The sequence below is a fragment of the Protopterus annectens genome, chromosome 3.part1 (genome assembly GCF_019279795.1).
Source record: "Protopterus annectens isolate FY-2018-M chromosome 3.part1, PAN1.0, whole genome shotgun sequence".
In the NCBI taxonomy this organism is placed as follows: Eukaryota; Metazoa; Chordata; order Ceratodontiformes; family Protopteridae; genus Protopterus; species Protopterus annectens.
In genome coordinates, this window is record NC_056732.1 from 1110119147 (window position 1) to 1110146026 (window position 26880).

The 26880-nt window shown below is 40.5% G+C and overlaps 1 protein-coding gene across 1 annotated transcript in view; it reads right to left on the minus strand.

The window, feature by feature from the left end:
- Positions 1-25954, minus strand: part of PTK2 (protein tyrosine kinase 2) — a 4250095-nt gene extending 4224141 nt beyond the window's left edge. The window contains exon 1 of the mRNA XM_044067250.1: positions 25465-25954. Coding sequence (XP_043923185.1) covers positions 25465-25483 — 19 coding nt within the window. The 5' untranslated portion in view covers positions 25484-25954. The remainder of the gene's footprint in view (positions 1-25464) is intronic.
- Positions 25955-26880: the final 926 nt, after the last annotated feature.

Below are 26880 nucleotides of genomic sequence, written 5' to 3' on the forward strand. Positions count from 1 at the left end.
TTGTACCTACCATAAATGTAGATGTTCGAAGATCCACATTGCTGCAGTCCTTACACTTGGGTAGTCCGCTGTCCTCGGTCGGCCCGAATATCAAAGTATAAGGCTGACGTCGGTCAAGGCGCATTAGACTGACATCAGGACGTCAGGGTACAAATGCGCATGACCGACATCATATCCTCAGTCTTTTCTTGCCCCAGATGTCAGAAGACCCTAAAAAGAAAGGTCAAAACCAAAAAACAGCCAACAACCAACCAACCACCCTTGCACTAACAATATGTACAATATATACAATATACACAATATTTACAACCCAACCCACACAACCGCCTCTAACTACAGAGGGGAAGGAGGGAGGGTAAATTGGACTGCAGCAATGTGGATCTTCGAACATCTACATTTATGGTAGGTACAAAACTGTACTATGTTCTTCATCTCACATTGCTGCAGTCCTTACACTTGGGTAGAATCCCAAAGCAGAGGAAAGGGAGGATGGCAAAACTATAAAGAAGCAGGAGCTGCCAAAATGCCCTGTAAAATAGCAGTGGCAAAACCAGCCCTAGATTTAGAGTAAAGTGGAAGGTGATAATGCTTAGAGAAAGTATGCACTGAACTCCAAGTAGCTGCCTCCAAAATATCTTTAGTTGCCACCCCTTAAAAAGCTGTCAGTGGCAGTAGCCCTAGTGGAATGAGGCCTAATCCCAGCTGGAATCTCCTTGCCATGATGGGAATAACAGAAAGCAATGCAAAACCCAATCCACTTAGAAATAGTTTGTTTTGACACAGGCTTGCCCTGAGAACCCAAAGCAAATGAAACAAATAACTGCTGAGACTGCCTGAACCCTTTAGTTCTGTCCAAATAATATCGCAACTGCCTGTGTACATCTAAAGTATGCAAAATCTTTTCCCCTTTATTTTGGGGATTTGCATAAAAAGTAGGCAAATGAATAGTTTGGTTTAAAGCCACACTAGAAACCACTTTAGGCATAAAGGAAGGATTAGTACGTAAAGATACCCTATCCTTATGGAAAATTAAGAAAGGCTCAACCGCCATAAGGGCCTGCAACTCAGAAACCCTTCTTGCAGAGGTAATAGCCAACAAAAAAGCAGTCTTCCATGACATAAATTTCAACTCGGTAGTAGCTGCAGGCTCAAAAGGTTGTAGAGTGAGTTTCTCCAACACAAAATTGAGATCCCAAGCAGGAGTAGGAGCTCTTCGTGGGGGTCTTATATTCTTTGCCCGTCTAAGAAATTGCTTGAACAAAGGATGAGAAAACAATGGTGGGTCACAATCATAGTGAGCGAAATTGCTGCAGCATGAACCTTAATAGAAGAGAAGGACAAACCTTTGTCCAGTAACTCAGTAAGATATTGAAGAGCCACACTTAAATTAGGCTCAGAAACATCAAAATCCTTTGCTGCACTCCAAAATAAAAATCTCTTCCATTTATCTGCGTACACTTTCCTTGTACTAGGCCTTCTAGCTTCCAAAATAACATTCAAAACTTGCTGTGGAAGTGGAGGCCCACTATGGTTCAAAACAGAATATGCCAGGCTGTTAGGTGCAGAGAGTGAAGCTTGACATTGAGCAAATGACTGTCCTCCTGAGACAACAGGTGTGGAATCGAAGGCAAAGGCCATGGAGGCTCCTGTACTAGACTTCTCAGTAATGGGTACCAATGCTGTCGAGGCCAATCTGGAGCTATCAAAATCATCCTTGGCTTGTCCTGTCTGGCCTTTAGTAGTACCTTTGGGAGGAGAGGCAGAGGTGGAAAGGCATACACATGAAGATTGCTCCAATTGAAAGAAAGAGCATCCACTTTCCAAGCTGTGGGATGAAACCTCTTCGTGCAAAACTTTGGCAGCTGGTGGTTTAGTGGAGAAGCGAACAGATCTATGTCTGGAGTTCCCCATGACACTGTCAATTTCTGAAATACATGAGGATCCAATTTCCACTCGTGGGGATCCATAATTGTCTGCTCAACACATCTGCTAAGGAGTTCTGTGCTCCCGGCAGAAACCTTGCCTGAAGATTTAGCTGTAAACTGAGAGCAGTCTCCCACAAAATCATTGCTTGCCTGCATAGAGGATAAGAATGTGTTCCGCCTTGCTTGTTGATGTACCACATGACAGTTGTGTTGTCTGTTAGAATCAACACCTGCCCTGGAAGAAGTAAATCCTTGAAAGCTATTAATGCAAACTGGACTGCTAACATCTCTTTCAAGTTGATATGTAGATGTTGTAGTCTGGCAGGCCACTTGTCTTGTATCCACTTTCCATTCAGATGAGCTCCCAAGCTTTGTCTGAGGCATCTGTCGTTAGAATCTGACTCGCCTCTGGCCGGGTCACAGAGAGTCCCTTGTTTAGGTGACATTCCTGAGCCCACCACAACAATTCCTTTTGAATGCAAGGTATTATTTGAATGACAGTGTCCAAAACCTGGCAGTGCTGTGTCCATACATTTTTGAGATACCATTGTAGCTTCCTCATATGCAGTTTGGCATTGGGAAGCACCAGAATACAAGATGCCATGAACCCCAAGGCTTGAAGGACTGTCCTTGCAGTCAGCCTGGACTGATGAGACAATTGATGAAAGTAAAGGGAAAGATTCTTTTGTTTGTCCGGGGTCAAAAAGGCCATCTGGGATGCTGTATTCAGTCTCACACCCAGAAAGCACATGTCCTGAGAGGGTACTAGACTGGACTTTATTTCGTTCACAGAATACCCCAGGCATCTTAGCACTGCAATCACATATTCCAAATGATGAAGAAGCTCGTCCCTTCCTTGAGCCAGAATCAGGCAATCGTCCAAATAAGGATAGATCTGTATTCCTTTTAACCTGAGGAAAGCTATCACTGGAGCCAGAACTTTCGTGAACACTCTGGGCAGTAGATAAGCCAAAGGGCAATGCAGAGAACTGATAATGAGAAGTCCCAGCTCGAAAGCAGATACTTCCTGCAACTCAGTCTGATAGGAACATGAAGGTAAGCCTCCTTGAGATCCAAAGTTACCATCCAATGATCTTTGCCCAGCAGAGGTAAAAGCTGTTGTAACGTCAACATTTTGAACTTGGGAATGTCCAGATAAGTGTTGAGGATAGATAAATCCAAAATTGGTCTCCACGTGTTCCCTTTCTTTGGTACTAGGAACAGGCGAGAATAAAATCCTAGGCCCACTTCTGGCATAGGGACCGGCTGTATGGCCCCTATTTGTAGTAACAGAGAAATTTGCTTGTGAGCCTCTATTCTTTGTTGAGGAGGAACGTCTGGCATGCCTTTGAAAGGAGGCAAGGTATGGAAATAAAACCTGTAACCGTGGTGTATGATATCCAATACCCATCTGTCTTGGGTAATTAAACTCCAATTTTCTTTGAAAAGTGCCAACCTTCCTCCCAAAGGTGCTGCCAGACGAGAAGGCTCTGGCAGCTGAAAAGGTAGGTCATTGGGTCTGTTTACGAAAGGACTGACCCCTGCCCTCACCAAGACTGTGCAGGTGAAGTCCCTGTTCTAGGCCTGAAAGAGCCCTGAGCTCTGCCCCTACCACGTCTAGATCTACCCCTAGACTGGGAATCATAAGAAGGATACGTCCACCCCTTGGTAGGCCAATTTCTACTAAACTTGGAGGCTGAACCTGCAAAAATCTTTAACAGTCTGCATAGACTTAGCCTTGTCTTCCATTTTCTTTAAGACTGCCTCAACAGGAGAACCAAACAACACATCAGATTGTAAAGGAGCATCTAAAATCCTTGTCTTAACATGGTCAGATAAATTCTGATCCCTCAGCCAGGCGTGCCTGCGAAGAACTGACCCAGTGGCAGCCACCCTAGACGAGGCCTGTACAGCATCAAAACCACATTGCAAAGAATGCTTACCCACTTGTTCAGAAACATGTACTAAATCTTGTAACTCTTTACACTCAATACCCTCCGCCAGAGCATCTACCTTAGACTTCAATTGTGAAAGGAGATAGTTTTGGTATTTCAACATGTGAAACTGGCAATTCAAAGCCCTCATAGCTAGGGTGGAGGAAGTATAAACTTTATTTCCCCATCTATCCAAAGCCCTGGCCTCTTTATCTGGAGGAACCGGATTTTTGACAACAGAAGTCTTAACACCCTTAGGCCCCTGACTAACAGTTTCTGGGTCTGCCCTAGGACTCTTAAAAAGATACTTATGAGCTTCAGGCACCCTGTAATACCTGTCCGGTTTAACAGGAGCAGGAGGCAAAGAATCAGGATTAAGGGAAGCTTCTGCAAACACATCTTCCACAACATCCAGAACAGGAGGTATAGCCAAAGGCCTATGCTGGGGTAAAAACAAAAATTCCCTAAGCCTTTTCCTGGAATCAGAGAAGTCCTGACCTTCCCACTTAAAATGCTCCCTCATGGAATGAAGAGTCTCTGAAAAGAAAAATCCACAGGAGGAGAAGCAGAAGGAGTAGAATCATCCACATCAGAATCAGAATAAGGAGAATACACCTGCAAGTCTTCAGCCAAGACACAGAAACATCCAAGCCTGCTCAAAACTCCCTAGCTCAGGTTCCACCCTAGGTCTCTTATCAGGAGGGGCAAAGAACCTCTAATCAAAGTAATCAAATCTTCTGCCATTTTAAGCATATGCTTCTTGGGCACAGATCCTGAAGAACTAGGGGTGACACCAACTGAAGCTAAACCTGGCCTGCCTCTGGGAGAAGCCTTGGAAACAGAAGGAGAGGGCCTAACCACCCTAGGAAGGGAGGGAGCACAGTAACCTGAGAAGCCCCTTCAGCCTGACCTGCCTCCTGAGAGACCACATCTTGCAATAACAAAGTCTCTCCCTGGGACTCCAGAGAAACCTCCGGCAGAACCACCGGCTCCACCAACACCTCTAAAGAACCGGCGTCTGCACGGACGGCTCTTCAAGCCTAGGCTTAGCTGCTTTGTCCTTGCGCTTCTTGAAGAAGCGGGCCGGAGCATCCGACGGCATTTTATAATTGCACCGCTTCCCAAAGACTAACCTGGCACAATCTAACCTTCTCTTAATAGTGCTTATTGAATCTAGCACAAGAGCGACACCCAACAACGTCGTGCTCAGGCCCTAAACAAGGAATACACAAAGTATGGTAATCTCTATGCGGTATCTGTTTCCCACAAGAAATACAGTTATTCACTTTTTCTGACATCCGGTAAACCACTGAGGCAAGAAAAACTAAAATATTCCCAACGGGTACTTAGCCAACTTTGACTCGGTCTGAAACTCCGAATTCGAAAAATTTCAGAACGCCGAACGGCACTTGCAACGCTGCTTCTGCATCGGACCATGCGGCAAAAAAGACTGAGGATATGACGTCGGTCATGCGCATTTGTACCCTGACGTCCTGATGTCAGTCTAATGCGCCTTGACCGACGTCAGCCTTATACTTTGATATTCGGGCCGACCGAGGACAGCGGACTACCCAAGTGTAAGGACTGCAGCAATGTGAGATGAAGAACATCCCCTGATAAGAGTAATCAAATCCTCAGCCATTTTGAGCATCTGTTTTTTAGGCATGGGGCCTTGACTGCTTTAGATTTTGTGAAAGCCTTAATGGAAAAAGAGGAAGGCCTGAAGACACCTTGAGAGGTGGCAGGCCTGTCTAAACTCTGAGTTTCCCCACCAAGGGTGGCGTCGGTATCTGTAGTCGGAGTGGGGGCCGAGGAGCCTGCGACCTCGGGCACAGAAGACACTGCTAAAGAAGCGTCATCGGTACTCAGGGGCTGCGTAGGCGCCTCACTGAGAACTGGAGCACCTGTAGCCGGCTTTAGCGTGGTGTCAGTAGAAGTCGCGGACCTCGTATATCGGTCCTTATCTTTGCGTCTTTTACTCAAAACTGGAGTCAGAGTATCCGACGACACAATGTAATTAAACTTTTTACCAAAATAGTGTTGGGCGAACTCCGCCCGACGCTTAATAGTGCATTTGTTGAATCTAGCACAAAAACGACAGGCCGAGACGTCGTGGTCTGGGCCTAAGCAAGGAATGCAGAAGGAATGGAAATCCTTATGCGGTATTCGCTTCCAACATTAAATGCAATTATTAACTTTGTCTGACATCGGTCTGAGGCAAGAAAAGTTTCCCCAACGGGGTACTTAGCTTTCAAGAAGACTTCGGCTGAAATATTTTTCGTAAATCTCAGGAGCTGGCCGACCGGCACTTGCGAACTGCTTCTGCTTCGGGCACCGCGCGGCAAGAAAGACTGGAGAAAATGGCGTCGTCTGGTTCTTTTATACCCCTGCCGCACTGACGTCAGGGAAGAAGCGACGACAACCGACGCCGGACCTAGACTTTGGAATTTGGCCGACCGAGGACCCGCCTGACGGCAGGATAACCCATCTGTTATGACTGCAGATGTATGCACGATGAACATCTAGTATCCAGTCAATTATTGTACTAGAGTTAGTTGTTTGGTTTACTGAATTGTGTGGGAGCTGAAATAAGTTGGGTGAATCCGTATAGTTTAATGAAAGAGGTGGGTGACTTGATGGCTAGAGATAGACAATTAATGCTGACATCGCCTAGGATAGCTGTTTCACTGGGAATGTTGTGGGAAGGCCAGGAGAGAGTATGTCCTAGTAAAGGAATATTGTCCCCTGGTGGAATGTAGATAGCAGCAATGTAAGTGTTTTGTAGGCATTAAGTCATAAGTGAAAGACCTGTTCTGGTAGAGTTTTTAGCTGAATCAAAAAACAGAATTTGCTGCTAAAAGAGGGATAATTAGTAGGGCATATAAAACATTGCAAAATAACTAAAGGAATCAATCAGAGGATGTTAGAAAAGATTGGGAAGAGAGACTGGATAAGCAATATACAAGGAAACAATGGGAGGACATGTGCCTCGCTCCCAAATATGCAACAAAGTCTAGAAGATTTAGGATTTCTGCCTGGAAGTGTTTGCACAGGTATTTTAATACCCCAAGCAGACTTCAAAGAATTTTTCCTCAGGTAGATGGTAAGTGTTGGAGGTCTGATGGGGAAGAAAGAGGCAACTGGGAGCACGTTTTGGGAATGTAATGAGTTGGCAGATTTAAAAAATTCCCTACAGAATACTCTGTTAGAAAGCAAATGGGTATAACTACTGGAACGATTTTTTTGAGCTGGGATACACTATCTGAATTGCCTAGACATAGTAAGGTCTTGTTAAGTTGGACTCTGCTGGCTGCCAAAAAAGCAATTACTAGACAATGAAAATCAAAGTCTAATCCAACTGTATTTGAAGTAGTGAATATTGTAACAGAGATAAAAGAACTGGACATGGGACCTTTAGAAAAGGGCAGGAGTGAATTACATACAAAAAATGGAATTTGTTGGAACAATAAAAACAGAATAATGTTTTGGAGGACCTCAGACGTAGGCTATGCTCATAAGTTCTTGGTCTGGGGAAAAAAAAAAAACAAACAAATCCTTAGAAAAATTAATAAAATCCAGTAGAAGATAACCCATTGAGAATGTAATATCCTTGGTCTGGTCCTCATGAACACATCTATTTCAACTGATTGATGAAAGACATTGTCGAAACCCACATGATTGACAAAGCAGTTCATCAATCAATGAAAACACAAACATGTTTTTGTTGGGAGGAGGCAATTCCCCCTTGCTCCCCCATACCGTCTACTAATTAATTATACATACCAACTCTGAGATCACACTATAGTGGGAAAAAGGTACATTCACTAATCTCCATTGTACAGCGATCTCAGTCAAAATGGTCAACGAACTGCATTGTCGATTATGTTCTCCACAGTGTTGTTTGTCGACCAAATGAAACAGACCCATCATGAACAGAGCCACTTCCTGTAGTTTCTCCTTCCTTGGTAAAGATGGACTATAATCTTGTCACATCCTCTTTCATTATCTCTAAAGCTTCTGTGACTAGTATCTATAAATTTAGGGACTTCAACATGATCATCATCCATTTCTATGATGCAGTCAAAAAATTTCCCACATCAGTACCATTCTTGACACAGACACAGCAGTTAACTTTTTCAAGGACTTCTACTCCCACTTATTTAAATGCACAGATATGGCAATCACAGTTAGAACAACATATAATGGGAAATTCAAAAGCACGCCTCCTTAGTGGTCCAACAACATAAACTTTATACTAACAGAAAAAAAAACTCAATTATACAGCAAATCTAAAACTTATTTCATAAAGGGTTGTATCAAAATATCACTAGAGATTTGAAAAATATTAGCGTTAGTAGAGCATCCCATGAACTAAGGCTAGCTTCTTGACCTTAAGGAAATGACAAAATCTGTTTTTCAGTCAAGTGAATAAACAAAACATTGCTCAGAATATATTCAATATGGCACTACCAACTCCAATCCTACATAAACTGCTAATATAGTGTCAAAAAATTCAGTGCAAATTTTACCTCTGAATATATATTCAAGTCCCAAGTCCCCAAAGCCCTTACATTGCCCATCATCACTAAAGAACACACAATTGAATGTACTACCCAAAACTTTCTTTATGGGGCATGACAAACCTACACTGACCACGTGCTAGGACTCTCTACAAACTGCTCAAACTGAGGTCATCTACAGGAAATCCAAAATGTGGCATACTGCAGTGGCGATGCCCTTTCATAAGTATAGCCCTACCACTGATACTGATCCATAGCTCTCAACCTCTCAGAGCCAAGAAATCTGAACAATGCCATAAATAATCAGGGGAAAATTACTAAAAATAAGGACAGTTTTTAAATATTGCTCTCACAAACATAGGAAGCTGATTTTGCAATAACACGGATTTTCTGAAGGGTATGATGTATGAAACTCAAATGTCGAATGTCATTATTTTCTGACATCAATCCTCAATGATTTGGCAGAAAAAAAATATGTGGATCAGATAAAAAATATGAGGCAAAAATCTAAACATTCTGTGAAAATCTGGACATTTGTAAGGTATGCAATGTTCTCAGAAATTCTGCAAAGCCATACAACATGTCACTACTGATGTCACTAACTGACACCAAAATGTTATTAAACTTTATTGTCAGCAGTTTGGCTTAGTCAAAGGGAGATCCTGCCTTTTGAACCTAGTTAACTTCTTCCAAGAAGGTCATGCAGGCTGTTGACAGTGGCCATGCAGTGCACACAGCATATCTGAATTTGGCCAACACATCTGGCACTATATCCTAACAAGGCACTATAAGCAAGTTGAATACAAAAAAAAAAAAAAAAAAAAAAAAGATCTTTGGGTAGCTAAATAAAAGAACCCATGTAGTCACTGTGTCAGATGCACCATCGAAAGCATGAAGGTGTCCCCCATGCTTCAGTGGCTGGGACTCCTAATGTATGGTATTTGTGTAGTCTATAAGACAGTACAAAAGACTTCTGACTAACTAAATCTGCAGATGACTGCACACTGGGTGTTAGTGGAAAATTTCCCTTCAATACCCTCACCCTTCAACATGAACTCACTCTAGTAAATACCCGGTGCACTGAAAATGGGCTCAGTTTAAATGTAAAACAATGTCGTATCACAGCATCATTGCATCTGGCAAAGAGTAGTTTCCCCCAATATATACAGTATTGACAATAATCCACTACAACAGGAAAATGTTGTCAGGCACTCTGTGATATAGATTGACAACTTCTCTTTTAATCATGTGGCAACAGTAGCCCAGAAATCCTTCTGCTAAGCACAACTAATAGCCAAAGGTAAATCATTCAAAGCTAAACAACTCTTAGTTCCCTTATATTTAGCACCGAGGCCCCAGATGTTTCTAACTATGAAAATTATCAGCTTTAAGTCCCAAAGCTACCAAGTAAGTCTTGGAACTCTCTCCCTTTAATTAGTTTCTTACTGACACTTAAGGGGAGAGACTTATGCCTCATCCACGACACCATTAGATGCACTATTTCCCTGTATCTCAAGAAGTCTCTCACAGCTCCACAAAGACCAGAATCAGCAGGCAAATAAGACACTTTGGAAACTTATTCATCAGAAATGCCCTCCAGCACTCAAGGGCAAACTGACCCTTTAGTTTAAGCAGTCCAGTACATTATCAACCTTCAGAGTCTAGATGAGCGAGTTGGTTTCTGCAAGTCTACCCTAGGACTGAATGGCTTGTAGGTACTCCTTAAGGAATGGGGGGGGGGGTCAGCTTAGGATGGGTATTCACAAGGTGCCAATGGTCACAGACTAATTTGCTTTGAAAATTCAATGTATGATGCTAAGAAAATGCTGTGTAATCAAAATACTCACAGCAGTGTAACAAGCTATATGAAATCATACAACGGAAATGTCCCAGAGAAAGACAAAGTTGCAAAAAGGAAAATCCACCTATTAGAAAAAAAGTTGAGGCAAACTGTTGTTTTCTACTTCATTTACCTAATTTCATATTTCTGTTGTGTACAATCTCTGCTCTACAGGTACACAAATAGTATGCTTGGCTGTATAAATTTCGGTACTTTTCCATTATCAGGGCAACACTGTCAAAGCGGTTCCTTGAATTCCAAATCCAGTGTCAAACCACACACTTGTGTTAAGATTATCATCAAAGAGCAAACCGGGTTCACCAGTCGATTTGGAGCTGAGGAAACGATTTTAAATGTGTTTGCCCAATAACAGAATCGTAATAACAACAGTAAATGAGCACTATTACAGGTATTTCGACATTGTAGGCAAATCATGCATACAATACAATGTTGTATTCAAAGAAGTCCACATCCAAATCTGTATTTATAGTTCCTTGCCATCTTGCATCTGCGACAAACACAGTAAGAGCTGTATTTGTAACATCATTCCACATACCTGAAGGAGAAAGTGCAGTTGTGTACACTTACCATAAATGTAGATGCTCGAGTGTATTCACTGTTGTAGTCATTACATTTGGGTTATCTACCTGCAGGTAGCCCTCAGCCGGCCTGAATATCAAAGTCTTGGGCCCTGCGTCGGATGCTGTTTCATCTTCCATGACTTCAGGTAGTCAGGGGTATAAAGCATGCAGCAGACGCCACTACATAAGTTTTTCTTGCCCCAGATGTCAGGTGCCCCCATAATGGGAAGCAATTAGCATATTTTATTCCAACATGTATTATTTTCTAATATCTTCTACACTACTCCTTATTCTCTCTATCTCCGCCTCTTACCACTCCAATCTCTCGGACCCACTCCTATGTTCACCAACTTCTCACTCATACAACATATATCCAACTACTTCATCTTTTACTATCTCCCCTAATCTCTTTACTACCTCTATCTCAAGTCTTTATAAACTATCCATAATACACATTTTTAAACCTTCCCACAAAGCTAAGTCAAAACTATACACTCCATCTAGCATCTACTACACACTCTCTCCTCACTAAACACCTACTTTGTTCTGGAGATATCCATCCCAACCCTGGCCCCTCTTCTCTCCCCAAAACTACCTCTATACTGCCCCCATCTTACTCCTTTAACAGTCACCAACCTCAGTCACAACAATTATCTCCATCCAAATACTTAACTATTTACTCATTGAATATTCAGAGTCTAGCAAATAAAGTCACTGAGCTGCACTCATGGATAGCTCTCAATACCCCTCACATCCTCTCCCTATCTGAAACCTGGCTCAAGCCACACATCTCAAATAGTGAAATACTCCCACCAGGTTATAATATCTTCCGATCTGACAGACCTGTAAAAAAAGGTGGTGGCGTAGACATCCTCTACTCAAACATTCTTAACCTCTCACCATACCCTTCCCCAATGCCTGATTTCCTCCCAGCTGAAATCATCATCCTTAACTGCCATCTGAATCCCCACAAAAAACTTGCAATTGCCTCTATCTACCTTCCTCCTGGTAACAATCTGCCCATTCTTGAAAACATCTTATCCTGATTCTCCCACAACATACCATATGAGGCACTTATCCTTGGTGATGTCAACATTGATTGGTCCAAACTCACAACTGACTCCCCCCAACTCAGTATCCACCTAGACGGCTTCCACCAACTTATAACATCTCCCACTCGCTTCCATAAAAATTCCTCTTCCAGCTCCATCACAGACTGGATCCTTACCAATTCCCCCCACCAATACCACAATCCCACCACCTTACCTGACTCCCTCAGTGATCATCTCCCTACCACCATCCTAAGACACTACTCCCATATTCCTAAACCCCACCTTATCAAAGACTGTCGAAAACTATCGACTTTCAATTTACTCCAATTTAACTCCATTCTCCACAACATAGATTGGTCCATTCTAAAACACCTCCCCCTAAACGATGCTGTAAGCACTTTCAATAGCATCTTCATGAATACTCTAAACTCCTTAGCTCCTCTAGGAAGATCAGAGTAAAATCAAACCATGCTCCCTGGCTCTCCAAATCGACTAGGTTCCCTTATGAAACAAAGAGATCATGCTTGGAAAACCTGGACTAAAACTAAACCACCACCTTTTCTTCAAAAATACAGGCAACTGAGGAACCTTGCAAAAAAACATACAACTAATGACAAAAAGTTATACTATAGCTCTGCTCAGCTTAACAAATCCAATCCTCAAAAATGTTGGTCAACTTTCAACAACATCCTCTATCCTGGAAAGCCCTCTAATCCCTCCCCATACCCTAACTCTTCCTCTCAGGAAACAGCTACCCTCCTGAATAAACACTATCTCTTCCATCCAAAATCTGGTAACCTCTAAGCCAAACTCTACTTTGACACCCACCTCTCCAAGTCCCACTAACACAACTTTGTTTTCTTTTGAGCCAGTTCCCATTACTTGCATCAAATCTCTACAACTCAAGCTAAAACCTTGCTCTCCTTCCACTGACAATCTATCTCCAGGTCCAGGTCTAGTATATTGCTGCCCCTGGTGGGGGTGTGGATAAGTTGATCCAAGCCGTTGGAATTTATGAATTCCATAAAACATTGACCAAAAGAGTTGGTACATAAGTAGTTTTCCCAGTTAATGGTGGGGTAGTTGAAATCGCCCATTATGAGGGTGTTGGGTTGTACCCTAATATTTTCCAGTGTATCAAGAAATGAGGAGTGGGAATCCTGGGACATGGTGGGGGATCTGTAGCAAGTTACAATTTGGATTGCAGTCTTGCCCAGAGTTAGTTGCAAATGGATAATCTCGGATGCATTATGCTGAGCAACTAGACTGGAGGTGTGGATATCCTCAATGAATATGGACACGCCTCCACCTTTAGTGTTTCGGTCCAGGTTAGGTGGTCAGAAGGTGTGGTATAGCCTGGTAATGCAGGGGTGCTCTCTGGAACCTTGAACCAGGTCTCTGTCACTGCACAGATGTTGATGTTCTCCATTTTAAGGAGTGCCTCGAGTGAATGCATTTTGAGGTTTAGACTTTTAGCACTGAGTAGCATTATCCTCAGATTTTGCTGGCTTGTACCCATCATGGTGGTGAATTTGTCATTACAACCTTGCCTAAAAAGGCACTATAGGGGTGGCAAGAGCCTTAGCTAGTATCTGGAATCCCAAGGGCGATAGGTGCAAGCCAAAGCATTGTGGTCTGTTGATCATGTCATTCCAGGCAGACAGATACTGAATCCCCTTAAAAATGACACCAGAAGCTTAGCCAATTGTTGAAGTCAATCATTTTGTCCTTGTACTGTAGTACCATTCTGGGTGATGGCAGTATACTACTCAGGGCTAGGGTCATACCTGCCTGGGCTACAAGATCGGAGAGCTCCTCCATGTCTCTTTTCATGTAGTCCAGGGAGGTACGTCGCAGGTCATTCACACCAACATGGACAATGACAGAGTCATATTTGTACTTGTTGTGGAGTGACCTGAGTGCATGCATTATGTGGTGGATCCTGGCACCCGATAGGCAGCTAACAGTAACTTTTTCCTTGTTTAACCTGGTGAGTGGAACATCAGTGTGCCTGACTAGAGAGTCACCTATGACTAGAGTGTTGGGTATGTTGTTATGCCCTATGGGCTGTGGTTGAGTGGCACACTGAGTTTGTGGGCTGTGTGTCATTTGGGTTGTATTGAGGGGTGGAGGTTGCTTCCGTTTCTGCTTTGGAGGTCTCTGTTGCTTGAGCAGATTTTTATTGAGAGCCTCAGCGAATGTAGGTGTGTGTTTTGTGTTTCTATGCATCTGTTTTGATGGTGTAGGTTTTGAGGGACTATGTGATGAGTGTGGTGTGGTGCAAGTGTTTACCTTTTCCTCTTGACTGTCGAGTCCAGTCTTGGGTGACGAGAGCTTTGCTTCCAGTTTGGTTATACAAGTACATCTCTCACAGGTTGTAGTGTTAGGTGGTAGGTGGACAGGGTTGTCTGTGTACATGAGGCAATTGCTGCATTGCCCCAATATGCTCAGATTCATCAGGTAGACAGGAGAAAACACTGGGAGCTGACCCTTAGACATGCCTGGATAGGTGCTTATTTATTAAATACTAAAAACTGTTTTCCTCTAGACAACTGAGGAAAGTTGAGTGCTGTAGTAATTTGTAGCTTATTTAGTGCTTACAATGAGTTTTGAACAAGTGCTGAGCTCAAAGAAACAGATCAGAGTGCTAAAACTAAAAAACTGGCTAGTTTTAAGGGAAAATTTAAAGAGCAGACTTTATGGCGCTGGGAATAGTTTAACCCTAGCTAAGCAGCGATGCATAAAGTGTATTTTGTTTTTATATATAACAGTAGCAATTGAGCAAACTGATTTAAAGAAATTAACCAATTAACCAATAAAAAGCTAAAAACTGAGCCCCGTTCCAGCAGTCTTCAATCAGACAAGTTCTAACTGCGTACTCCTGCCACTACAGTGCAGGGGAACCCTTCTCCAAAAAAAGATGGTCTGGATTAGTGCTCAAGTTATACAACCAAAGCTAGATTTAGCAGGTGTGAATTTAGTCTATGCTATACCAAACAAGGTGCACCAATTTCATAAAGAAACAGTTCAAATAAGCAGGCACAATAAGCCTTTAACCAGAAACTCCCAGCTCAGAAGGGCAGAATCTACCCTCTCCAACCACAAGAGTGCAGACCACCCCTTCTTAATGTAAAATAACTGACCCGAAGTCCAAGTGCTTAAACCAGAACTAATACACTTTTAGAATAGCAGACACTAAGCCTTCAATCAGCAACTCCCAACTTAGAAGGATGTAAGCTACCTGTCCTGCCACAACACTGCAGACCACACACCTTCTTAATGTAAAACAACTGGTCTGAAGCCCAAGTGCTTCAACCAAAGGCTTAGAATAACAGTTACAATTTAATCAGGCTACTAACAAGCAGTAATAAATGCAGCAGAATAAATGCAATTAAGTACTTTTAAGAACAAACAGCAAAAGCAAAATAAAGTAGGAAGAAACACAAATACAGTAAAAGCAGATGAATAAAGTGCATTTTTTTATATAACAATAGAAAACAAGCAAACTGATTTGAACAAATTATCCAGTTAACCAGTCACATAAAAATCTACTGCCAATCATTAGCGGACCGGAGTTCCCTGTGGCAACCCCTAACCGGGAAAAGCCGAAAGAGACAACATCCAGTTAACCAGTAAAAAAGCTCAAAACTGAGCCCTGTTCCAGCAGTCTTCAATCAGACAAGTTCTAACTGCACACTCCTGCAACTAGGGTGCAAGGGCACCTTCTCCAAAAAAGATGGCCTGTATTAGTAAGTTATTATTAGGGAAAGATCATCCTTCAATTATTTTAGATCATGCAAAAATACAACAAACAAACTCAAAGACTAAAGGGATTTAATGGGCAATTAGTCACTCTGAGCATTGAGGAGTACATCAGTGAGAAAGCATCTATTTTGTATTTTGTTTTTAGAGTAAAGTGAGGAAGTAGAAATGGTTCAATGTATTGGTTCAAGTAAGGGACTGCACTATTTGGGTCAGGCTAAATTGCTGTAACATTTTGCACAGATGAATAAAATCTTTCTCAATGGCACGGATACTGAAATCAAGAATTAGTGCACTGTTATGTACACCTTTTTTTTTTTTTTTTTGGAAAAGAGATAGAGGAGGGTGAGGATATGTAAACTTCTGCAATCTACATACAAGTATGTCCTACTAATGTGATATGTGACATTTGAGACTCCTCACCTACAGTGTAAAAATTACGCACATAAACAATAACTGAGGTATCCCTTTTGATCAGAATTGAAGCAGAAGGAAATAAAATGTCAGTTGCCTTCTGAGTTCTAAGAAAGGCCATTTGCACAATTACAAAGAATGATACATAGGAACCTCCTGAATGACATTATGGAGAAAATGTCCTTATTTTGACTGCGGTTACCAGAGACAAATGTAAGATGAACCATTCACAGTGGCAAAGAAAAAATCTGTCCCATGTAGACCGTTTCCACCTAGAGAAACTGCTGCTCACAAACAGATGACTGCCATGTTATGTGCTCCACAGGTATAAACCACTGACAGGATTACACCTCTGGAGACTTCTTCCCACACTGCACAATGCTTCCCTAAAGACAAAGCAAGACTTAGTTCTGCATGGTCTATAGATGTTGTGGATCTCTTCTCAGTTATCCCTCATGGTGTTGGAATAGAACTTTTTTTGACTTACTTTCCGAATATATACACTTGTCCACTCAGGATGTGTGTGTGGTTACTACCTTCCTTCAATTTGGTGTTAAACAACAATTTTATGTACTACTAGAGTATGACTACCACACGTCCCGTGTTGCCATGGGGGTGGCGTGTGCCCCATTGTATGCCGATGTGGTATTGGCTATGTGGGAGAATAAAATAGTGTTCATCCCCATTTCCATTCATTGGTCTATACATATTTTAGTTTTCTTGATGACATGCGTATCCTTTGAAAAGGCATATTAGAACAATGGCAGGAAAACCCATACCATTTGGCAAAATTCTACATGTTTTAAGTTCACCTACTGTCATGGTGTAACAGGATTAACTATTTGGGCATTTTATTAGAAAAGAAACCTGTTGAGTGTTACTCCTCTAGCATTTTTAGGAAGGAGACATTCTCTAATACTTATTTACATTTTGACAGCTGTCACCCCTTTCACCAAAAAAGGTCAGTCATCAAAGGCCAGATGGTTAGGCCAGAATAATATCTGATGACAGTAATTTTGATAATGAAATTAGACATTTGATTGGAATGTTTACTGAAAGTGGTTACCCTTTAGAACTGCTCAATGGAATAAAAAAATGAAGTGGTTAAACATCGTACTATGTTGAGAATCAGGTCAGCTCCTTCAGATTTTATTGTGGACTTTACTGAAGGCACTTATATTATCAATTTTGACAGGTCCACCCCTATTTTTTCTATCCCGTGCAGTGCGGATGTCTTTTTTACATCAATATTATTACATTATTCTGGGATGTAGTTTTTCCTAGTGAAATTTAAAAAAACTCTTTGGTGATACTCCAGTGACTGTTTTTTTCCAAGAGTAAGAATATAAAATCTCTTTTGGAAGTGCCAAGTAGTAGAGATATTTTAAAGATGGTACATGGATCAATGCACTAATGTGAATCCTGCAAATTTGGCAGTTTTATTAACGAGGGTCCTTTTAGTGGAGAATTTTGCGAGAACTAAAACTTGTCTTTGGATGTGTGACTGCAATACCTCCCTTATAATTTACCTTCCCACATGCAGTTCCTGGACCACTTTCTATATTGGGAAAACAATTAGAAAGCTGAAAGAATGAATTAGGGAGCATGTCTAGGACATTAAACGTAGGAAATCAATGAATGCACTGTACAGGCATACCATTGACTGCCCAAAAAAGTTTTCATATTTTATCACTGACATGGCAACAGCTGCCAGTTTTAATGGAGATGTTGGCAATCTGAGTGTAAAGAACTATACTGGCAGCTAAGGCTTAAGCACTGGGTATCAGTGATAGCATTTCCATTGCTTGTGTATTAAAGAAAAGAGCCGTGGTAGTGTAATTATGGCAGCACCAATCTGCTTTACTTGACTAATTTATTTGACTGATTTTATTTATAAATACTTAGTTAATTAAAAATAAACAATTGTACTTCAGCTGTTCAACAACGCAGACTTCTATTTCATTGTGATTTTAGTATTTATTCATGTACTTATTACAATATTTGCAATTATATATTTACAATTTTAACTTTGTAATTTTTTTTGTAATGAATTTTACCCACACATTATTCATGTATACAATATACTACAATTCCAATCTAACCAGTGTTCGTGACATCACTATGCAATGTGCACTGCCTTGTCTGTCATTGCTTGTCCTTTTGTACTTAGCATCATCAAAGGTAGACACAATCACTCTGATGAAGTCTATGGATATTTGAATGTAGACGAAAGTGCTCAGTTTTTACTTTATTTCATTTATTCTATTAAATGGTTGGTTGCAGTGTTTTGTTCCTTTTTCTGTTTTGTTTTTTATTATACAAATATGATTTCTGCTTTAATTATTCAGTTTAACATTCCATAGAGTGCACAAGTCACTACCTATGAGGACACACTCTGAACAGTCTCATATTAGGGCCATTAGACCTGTGAAATGAGTAAGATCAAGCATGACAGTACTGACATCTGAGAAAGTCTCTAGGAGCAATCCTACAGGCTGATCCACACACACACAGTGGTCTGTGGTAATGGCCCATCAGTCTAGTAAACAGAGCTTCTTTGCTATTCCTCAGATCTGAGAAAGAGACTCTGCTGGAGGTCAATATGACTGTTTCTGGAAAATTACAGATTTTGCTGCTTCTCTTGTCAGAAAAGATATTATCCCTATTGTGATAAAGCCCTGTCTCTGTGCTGCAATCATCTGCAATGCCACAGACAGAGAGGGGGGAGTTAAGGAGCCACACTGACCAGAATGTATCTTCTGATAAATTCACTTTTTTTTGTCCCCTTGGACCTCCATTATACCATCCTGGCCCCAGTGCTCCACAGCCACACTGGGTCTACTCCCCCAAACTTGCTCCAGTATTGCTAGATTGCTAGGGCTAGTTGTGGATCTTAAGGGCATCCTGGGGGGCTCTACCCACTTTTTTGCCGACCTCCCAAACACTCACTGGTTGTGCCAGATTGCAACTCCCCTCTTTGGACATGCCTCCCCTTAGGTAGCATCACCAATGAGCTCCCCCCTCCTCCAGGATGGGCATATCCATGGGTCTATATTACATGCTTGAAGTTTTAAAACTGACGCTCATATGACCGACACCATATGAGTGAAGTTTTAAAACTTCGAACATATAATAAAAAATAAACAAAACCAAAAAAAAAACCTACCTGAATGCTCTAAGCAGGGGTGTAAGCCCCACTGCACCTCATACCCCCGTAACTTAAATATACCAACTCCAAGATCGCACTACAGTGAAATAAAGGGAAATATTCCCTACGGCGATCTCCGTTGAAACTTGTGAGCTTTCAAATGTTCGCTCATATGGTGTCGACCACGAGGCTCAAACTTTTGAAAGTTCATGCTTCTGATACAGACCCCATATCCATCCCTCTCTGCCGATCTATCAATCAAAACAAGTTGCTAATCAAACCCGAGTGGGCTGGATCATAGTCAAGAGCTTTATCCCTCTACAACACCAAAACAGACAGATAGTTCCATAACAACTCTTCATTCAGTTAAAAGATATCTTGGACTGTCATATCAAAAAGAACAGGACTCTGGGAATGGGGCATCCATAACAAAAGAGAGTGTCATTAGTAAAAGTTGCAAGACACAACCAAGTGTGCCAGAAGGATTAGCAGCTGCCACACCAGCTTCATTTACCTGCATCACAAATAACAGAAGAATGTGGAAGATGACTATCTGTAGCACTCAGTTCATGATCCACAGAGTCATATTCCTTTGGAATCTCCTGACAGAGTACAGCATCAGATACAGAACAGGCTTTTGCTTTTTCCACAAAATAAGCCAAGTAATCCAGGAAGTGCAGAGCTATGGAGGTAGATCAGCGGTTTCTTAGGGTTATCACCTGCCCCCCTCCTTGCGAGGGACAGTCCCTCTTTGGGGAGTTGTGTCCTGCAAAAAAAATCTAAAAAATGGCAAATGTCCTGAGATTTTAGGACAAAAATATTTCATAAGTTTTCTTTAATAGCTGCATAAAATGGTTATTTTGTATCTGAAACAGCTAAAAGTCATATGAAGTAGCATAAGTAACTCAAATGCTACAAGAATAAACTTTTATTTTGGTAAAAAAAATGAAGCTCTGTTCTTTGCACAGGCCATAGGCACATTTTGTCCTGCAAAATCTCACATTTTTGAAAAAAAATGTCCCATTTTGGGCATTTGAAAAGGTGATAACCCTAGTGGTTTCTCCCCTCTAAAATGATCAATTATCTTGTATTTCCTGTTGAAGGCGGATGTCACAGCCAAGCACTGTGGCTCAGAAGCCTTCAGTCTTGCTGCTGAAATAATGATGGACTCGCATTCCCATGTGTGGTATGGGATGAAGTTTTAGCAATTCAAAAAAGCAGATTTCTGAAACAACTGTAAGCCAAGCCTTTAGGCACAGGGCCGGCAAACATCATGCCAACAAAAGCCACAATTTTAGGTTTCCAGTCTGGTAAGAAAGAGGCTTAAATGAAAGATATTTTGGAGCAGTCTTGAATATTTACCATTTAGTCAAGTAGATAAACCATTCTTACGGGTAACATATACAAATTATATACGACAGGCTCATGAAAGAGCGAATGCACTTTTCAGCGAAACAAAATAGATGAATCTCTACAGATAGAGGGTTTTTTTTTTGGGGGGGTGCCTAAGTCCTAGATAGCATAACAGTGGAGAATGGGCAAATTTCTAAACCCAGCTGTACCCCTTTACCTACCACTAGCTCCTTGGTACTTCATTACTATCTCCCAAATTGTCCTCCGCACTCTCAAGAAAAAAACCTGCTTGAAATCTATAAAACAAAAAAAGTATGGGGCAAGTCTATACTCGCACTACAAAGCCAAACTATGGAACTTTATCCCAAATTCAATCTGAACTATATCTTGCCTCTATGTACTTATGTCCTCCCTCCAAGAATTACTCACTAACTCATGGCTATGTCCATGCCCCTCATATGTATGATCTACAGCAACAAATAATTTATATTCTTGCTAACAGCTCACTATACTGTATCTGTACCTTTCAACACCTGCCCTCTTCCCATTATTAGGGGGACTTGTTGCATATACCAATTGCTGTATTTAACTGTATTTTTTTTTTATTACGCCATTGGTGTCTCCTCATGCTTCACTGTAGCCTATGTATTTCACTGTCAAATTGTATGTATGTATTTATACACTTTTTTTTTTATTATATCTATAGTACTAGCAAAAAGTAGGAATTCACAAGGAGTAGACGCTCCGTACACCCCACACAATCTAATAATAAAAGTCAGTAACACACGCAGGTACCGTAGCGAAGCACAGGTACTATATTGCAAAAGCAACCAAGAACGATAATACAGTCAGGACCAACTCTTTTATTGCACCAACAGGGCAAGTTCGGCAAGAGCTTTCACCCAATAGGGCTTCATCAGACCATGAATCATTCTATACAACTGCTTACTATATACAGAAAAAGGCACAAAAACTGCAATCAAAACCATTTTTAGAGTGACAGCCTCCCATTCATATATAAATACATCAATATAAATTCATACAGTCTACTCACTTACTACATATAATAGAAAACATCTATATAAAATTCATAAAATGTATAAATTCATATTTCCTCTATATAAAATCCATATGAAACATATATATTAAAATATACATATATATATATATATATATATATATATATATATATATATATATATATATATATATAGTTAAAAAACATATGTATCTCATCACCATAAGTTTTCAAAACATTGTTAAAAATCATTGCATACATAGTTAATATTACCTCAAATCTCTAAGTTTCAAAAAAGTTGACAGGGAAAACATAATTAAAACTACCTTAAACCTCTGGATTTCAAAAAAAGGTTTCAGAGGTACTTTGTCGTTAAGACCTGGATAGGAGTCTGTCCTAAACCTAATAATCCATTTAGCCTTCTGTGTCACTGTTTGATTCCTAATGTCACCACCTCTAGAGCTGGTAGAAATCACCTCAATGACTCTAAATGTAAACATATGCATACCACCTCTCTCTAACACATGTTTAGAGAGTGCATTAACCATAGACTATCTTGATCTGATACATGTGCTCACATATCCTGTCTCTAAACTTCCTGTCTGTCTTCCCAACGCAGTATCCATCACACGCTACACACGTAGCAAGATAAACCACGCAAGGGGTGTACAAAACTACACCCAGAATCTATTAGATAACAGAAATTACATTGGTTACAGGGAAATGTTCCAAATTGACAAAAATCATTCTCCTTCCTTCCATTCTTAGGGTAACACAACTTCTTCAAGTTGGATCTATTTTTATATACGAAACATGGCATGTCACTTACTACCTCCCAAATAGTAGGGTCCACAGTCAACACCTCCAAATGTGATCTAATGACATCCTTAACATCACCCACGTCCTCAGGATAAAAAAGAGGTAGTCTAATACTATTACACTTCACTGACTCTACTGAGCACTCAACCTCACCCTGGTCTGTAACAATTCCCTTGGAATCTGAAAAATAGGGAGTGGCTACACCTCTCCTCAAAGTAGATATCACACTAATCCATGTCTCAATCCCCTCTATCTTATATGCTCTTGACCTGAATCTCTCACAGAGGTCATTCAGATGAGTGATGAAGCCTTCCTGGGAGGGACTGTAACGGGAGGTCCTCATGGCTTGACCTCTGCCACATTCTTGAATACACATCCTGGGTGCATACTATATCTGTGTTATAAAGCACTGTGATGACATGATTTCCTAAACACCCCAGTGTTCAACATCCCATTAGCCATTCTCTCCACATACTCATCCAAAAATGAGATCCATACATCTGAGAACTCAAAAGTAAACTTCAAAACCCTGGAAAGACCATTCACTTTATTGAAGAATGTAGCTAATTCATCTGTGGTCCCTGTCCAGATGAAAACAAGGTCATCCACAAAACGTTTGTAAAAGGATACCCTCCGAAACTCGACCAACTTAAACAATCCTCCTTCCAGGCAGCCATATAGAGGTTGACGTAGCTATGGGCACAAGTGCCAGTGCCCATAGCTACGCCATCCCTCTGTAAATAACACTGAGCATAAAAAAAAAATGTCAATAATAATAATAATCATCATCATCATCATCATCAAGGCTGAAAGGTAACTTGCTTAACTCAACTAGCTAAAATTATTAAAAGACAAGTGTCCCAAATCCAAGTGATAATTCTCAAAAAGTATGTCCAGAACATTGGTTGAAAAGAGCATCTGCCCTCCCTCATCTGCATCAATTTCTCATTCAGTTCTTATATTCTGGCCTTTAGTTCCTTTCCATACTGCTTTGTGCCTTCCTTGCCTCCCTTTTCACCAATTTGTTTTCCTTTCCTTGATAATACAGCTGTAAAATGTCAAATGTAACAGCTGGACCTCTGCATACGCAATATATTTAACAGTTTGTATCAGCATGTACTCGCTCTCTAATGGAAAGATAAAAAACAAGCTTTTCATTAGCACCTCCTCTAATACTAAATGCCCTGCCTCATATCTAGTGCACACCTACTGTACAAATGGAATATTTCTATTTATACACTATCTGCTCTACTGTGTGCATTCCTACTTGACACAAATATGTTATCCGAATGGCCTACATAGAACAGGAAAAAGAGGCCATTCAAGTTTTCTCATACAGCAAAACCAGGGACTGTACCACCAAGCAATTCGACAATGACTCCCTAAGGAGTCTCCTTCACCGCCCTACAACCAGGAAGCAAGAACGTCCCCATTCATACTTATTCCTTCAGTATGTACAATTATGCATAGTTATCATCCAGTGAGAGAAAAGTGTTAGCCAAAAGATCAGCACACAGCAAATATTTCTAGTTACACCATTCAGCATAACTTGTAATGCTGTGCGTTGGGTGTAACAGTTAACAGGTTATTAGTCTCCCAAGAAGACCCAGTGAAATGAATTCAATGAATACCTCGGAACTGAATATTAGGTGAAACACCATACAGCTGCACCGTAACAATTTTACAAAGCAGTCTGCATTTCCAATGCATACAGCTAGATATCATATAATTATGCAAGTATAACTGTTTAAATAAATGGTTACTAACATATTTATCTATTTTAACTACAAGCCAAAATGACAGACACCACTTTGATTATTTGTTTCAAAAGCTTTGCGGCTATGTTAATAGTACTTATTCCAGCAGTAAAACATTCTAAAATTTTTTGCATGTACAGTTAACTGAACTCTGGAAATGAAACTAGTTTGTAGAATTCTGTAACCATTTCACCACACACTAATAAATCCAGGAAAAGCAAGTGTACTATGTTTCAAGGTTCTGGTTCCCAATGACTCTAAAACTTCTGTTTCACACTCTGAGAATTAAGTCCCCTCTGTCAAAGATCATTAACTATGCAAAGCTTGCCATTTGGTACACTGAGTAAAATAATAAAATGCAAATATGTGGCTTCATGCTCTCCTGCACACACTTTTGTGATGCTTAGTCCTCACCCAAGTACCACAATCAGAGCACACTGCTGTCTTTTATACATTCAAATCTAACTGCCTGCCCAAGACAGCGTAACACTGTAAGAGAGTAACAAGCAGTTTATACAAGACATGCAAATTGCTGTTTGTCTTCCTCCAATACACCAGCTCAAAGTTTGTGACAGCATTATATCCAGTGACGACGACTAGAGCATCGTGGTTAATAACAGCTCATTAATATCACTTGGTGAGAGAAACAAAGGGGGAGGTTTCTATTACAAGACCAGAATAAACACATATTTGAAGCATGAAACCTGTATTATAAGAACATCAGTTCAGTCTGAGAACATCAAGCTGCATTTCACCTAAAGTAAGCAGTGAAAACTAGTTAAGAAAAAAAAACCTTCCATTTTCATTTCAGGAAGTATAGAACAGCTCAAGCAAAAGGAACCAGACTTACCCAGCACAATTTACATTCATTATCTTAAATTTGCCTCTCAGCATAAATATGGTACAGTTCTTATCTCACATATAAAAGCCACTCCCTCTTGCATATTCGCTCACCCCTTCAAAAGTTTCAACACACAATATGAAGCCCGGTTTACATTTCACATAATTATCATCAAAAATCTTAACATACAATTGTACAAGAGTTCCCAATTTACACAACAAAAATGTAAGGAATACATAAGAAAAAAAAACTCCTTAAAGGGAAAAAGCCCCACAAAATTATGATCAAGCTTCTCCTGCAGAAAGCTCAATATCCTTGCATAAATATCCCCTTTAATAAATGGTATACTAACAATTCAAAGCACAATGGTCTCTCTCAGTTTTCTTTTTGCTGATTACTGCAAAAATGCAATAAATGTTTTATTCCTCTAACATGCACAACATTAATAATGAAATAGTCACAAACATCAATCCTTAGGGTTTCCACAAACACAAACTCACCATAATACAGTCCTTCCATAGATATCCTTTTTGTGCAATTCGATTTTCTTAGGTAACAGGTAAATCAGCAGTGGCTGGTTATCCCTTATAATGAAATATTAAAATTACTGCCAATAGTATTAGCTCAGAGTAATAAACCACTAAGGGTGAGAAAAATTTACACTAAGGTTTCATTTCTCCTCGCCTCCCGGAACTGGAGCAAGGCTGGAAGAGAACCTTTTGTCTCCATTCATTCAGTCAGATATTACAAACAAAAGGCATCCATCATAGGAGGGAGTTCATTAGCTTCCGCTGACTAGACAATTCAGTCCTGCCAGATTAGTTTTAAATCTGAAACAGCAGTCATGAAAATCCAGCACTCGCACCTTTGGTCTGGAAAGGATTTGCATATTCATGCTGACTGCATTTTTCTTAACAAATAAACAGCCTTTCTAACTGTATTAGAACGTGCGCTGTAGTGACACTGAGAGGAACTGCAGCTCTGTTACTCTCGGATAGCAGTCTTCATTAACCATGTGCAATGGAGATGTCTTTTCTACAGCAGATTTCTCATTCTTTGTGTGTGCATGTGTGTTGGGGAGGGGGAGAGTTTTAACTATTTCTATACCATGTCAAGGAGATTCCAGAAAGAGCTCAACAATGCATTCACAGCATGCACAAAACTAACAGCCTGTTCTGCTGATAAATAAAAATATTAAACTTGGTTTATCAACAGACATGACTCTGATGCTGTTTTTGCCTTACTGTTGCTTAAATTAAAGCTCTTGGTGTGAAAAGCTGTTTTCATCTCTGTACTGAAAGAAATGCCTGCAGCTTTAATGCCTATACCACTAGGCCAAGCAAGCCTGGGTGTGTAGTAATTATCTACTAGGTGCACAACCCAGCATATTTTTATGAAATTATTTTTTTTTAAGTTACACAGTAACTTTGCTGTGGGATTTGTGGATTTGCTTGTTCCAGATGTCCGACAGGATTAAGAACATGCACCGCTACTAAGCTTTATTCTGCAGTCATGAGTTTGATTCCCTCAGTCAGCATCTGCCTACAATGTTGTTTGAGCAAAGTCTTTTCTGAAAAACGGCAGTTGGTCAAGTGGGTTTACTGAGTCAAAGAAATTAAAACAAAGCCTGTACATAAAAACAAATCTGATGTGCAAGTCAAATTACTGTTTTTTTTTCACTCTCAGAAATGCTAATCACATCAACTTTTTGATTTAAAGAATTGTCACAAACTGTTTTCTATGCCAGATAACTGAATAGCTCAGAACAGTACTAAGACATAAGACATATCCCAAAGTAAAAGAAAGCAACAAAATATTAAAAACGTAAAATGGATAACAATCACTATCAACTTACAAACAGGTTTGCAAAGAAGTGCTTCTTCGGTTTTAAAATACTTCAAGAAAAAAACAAACAA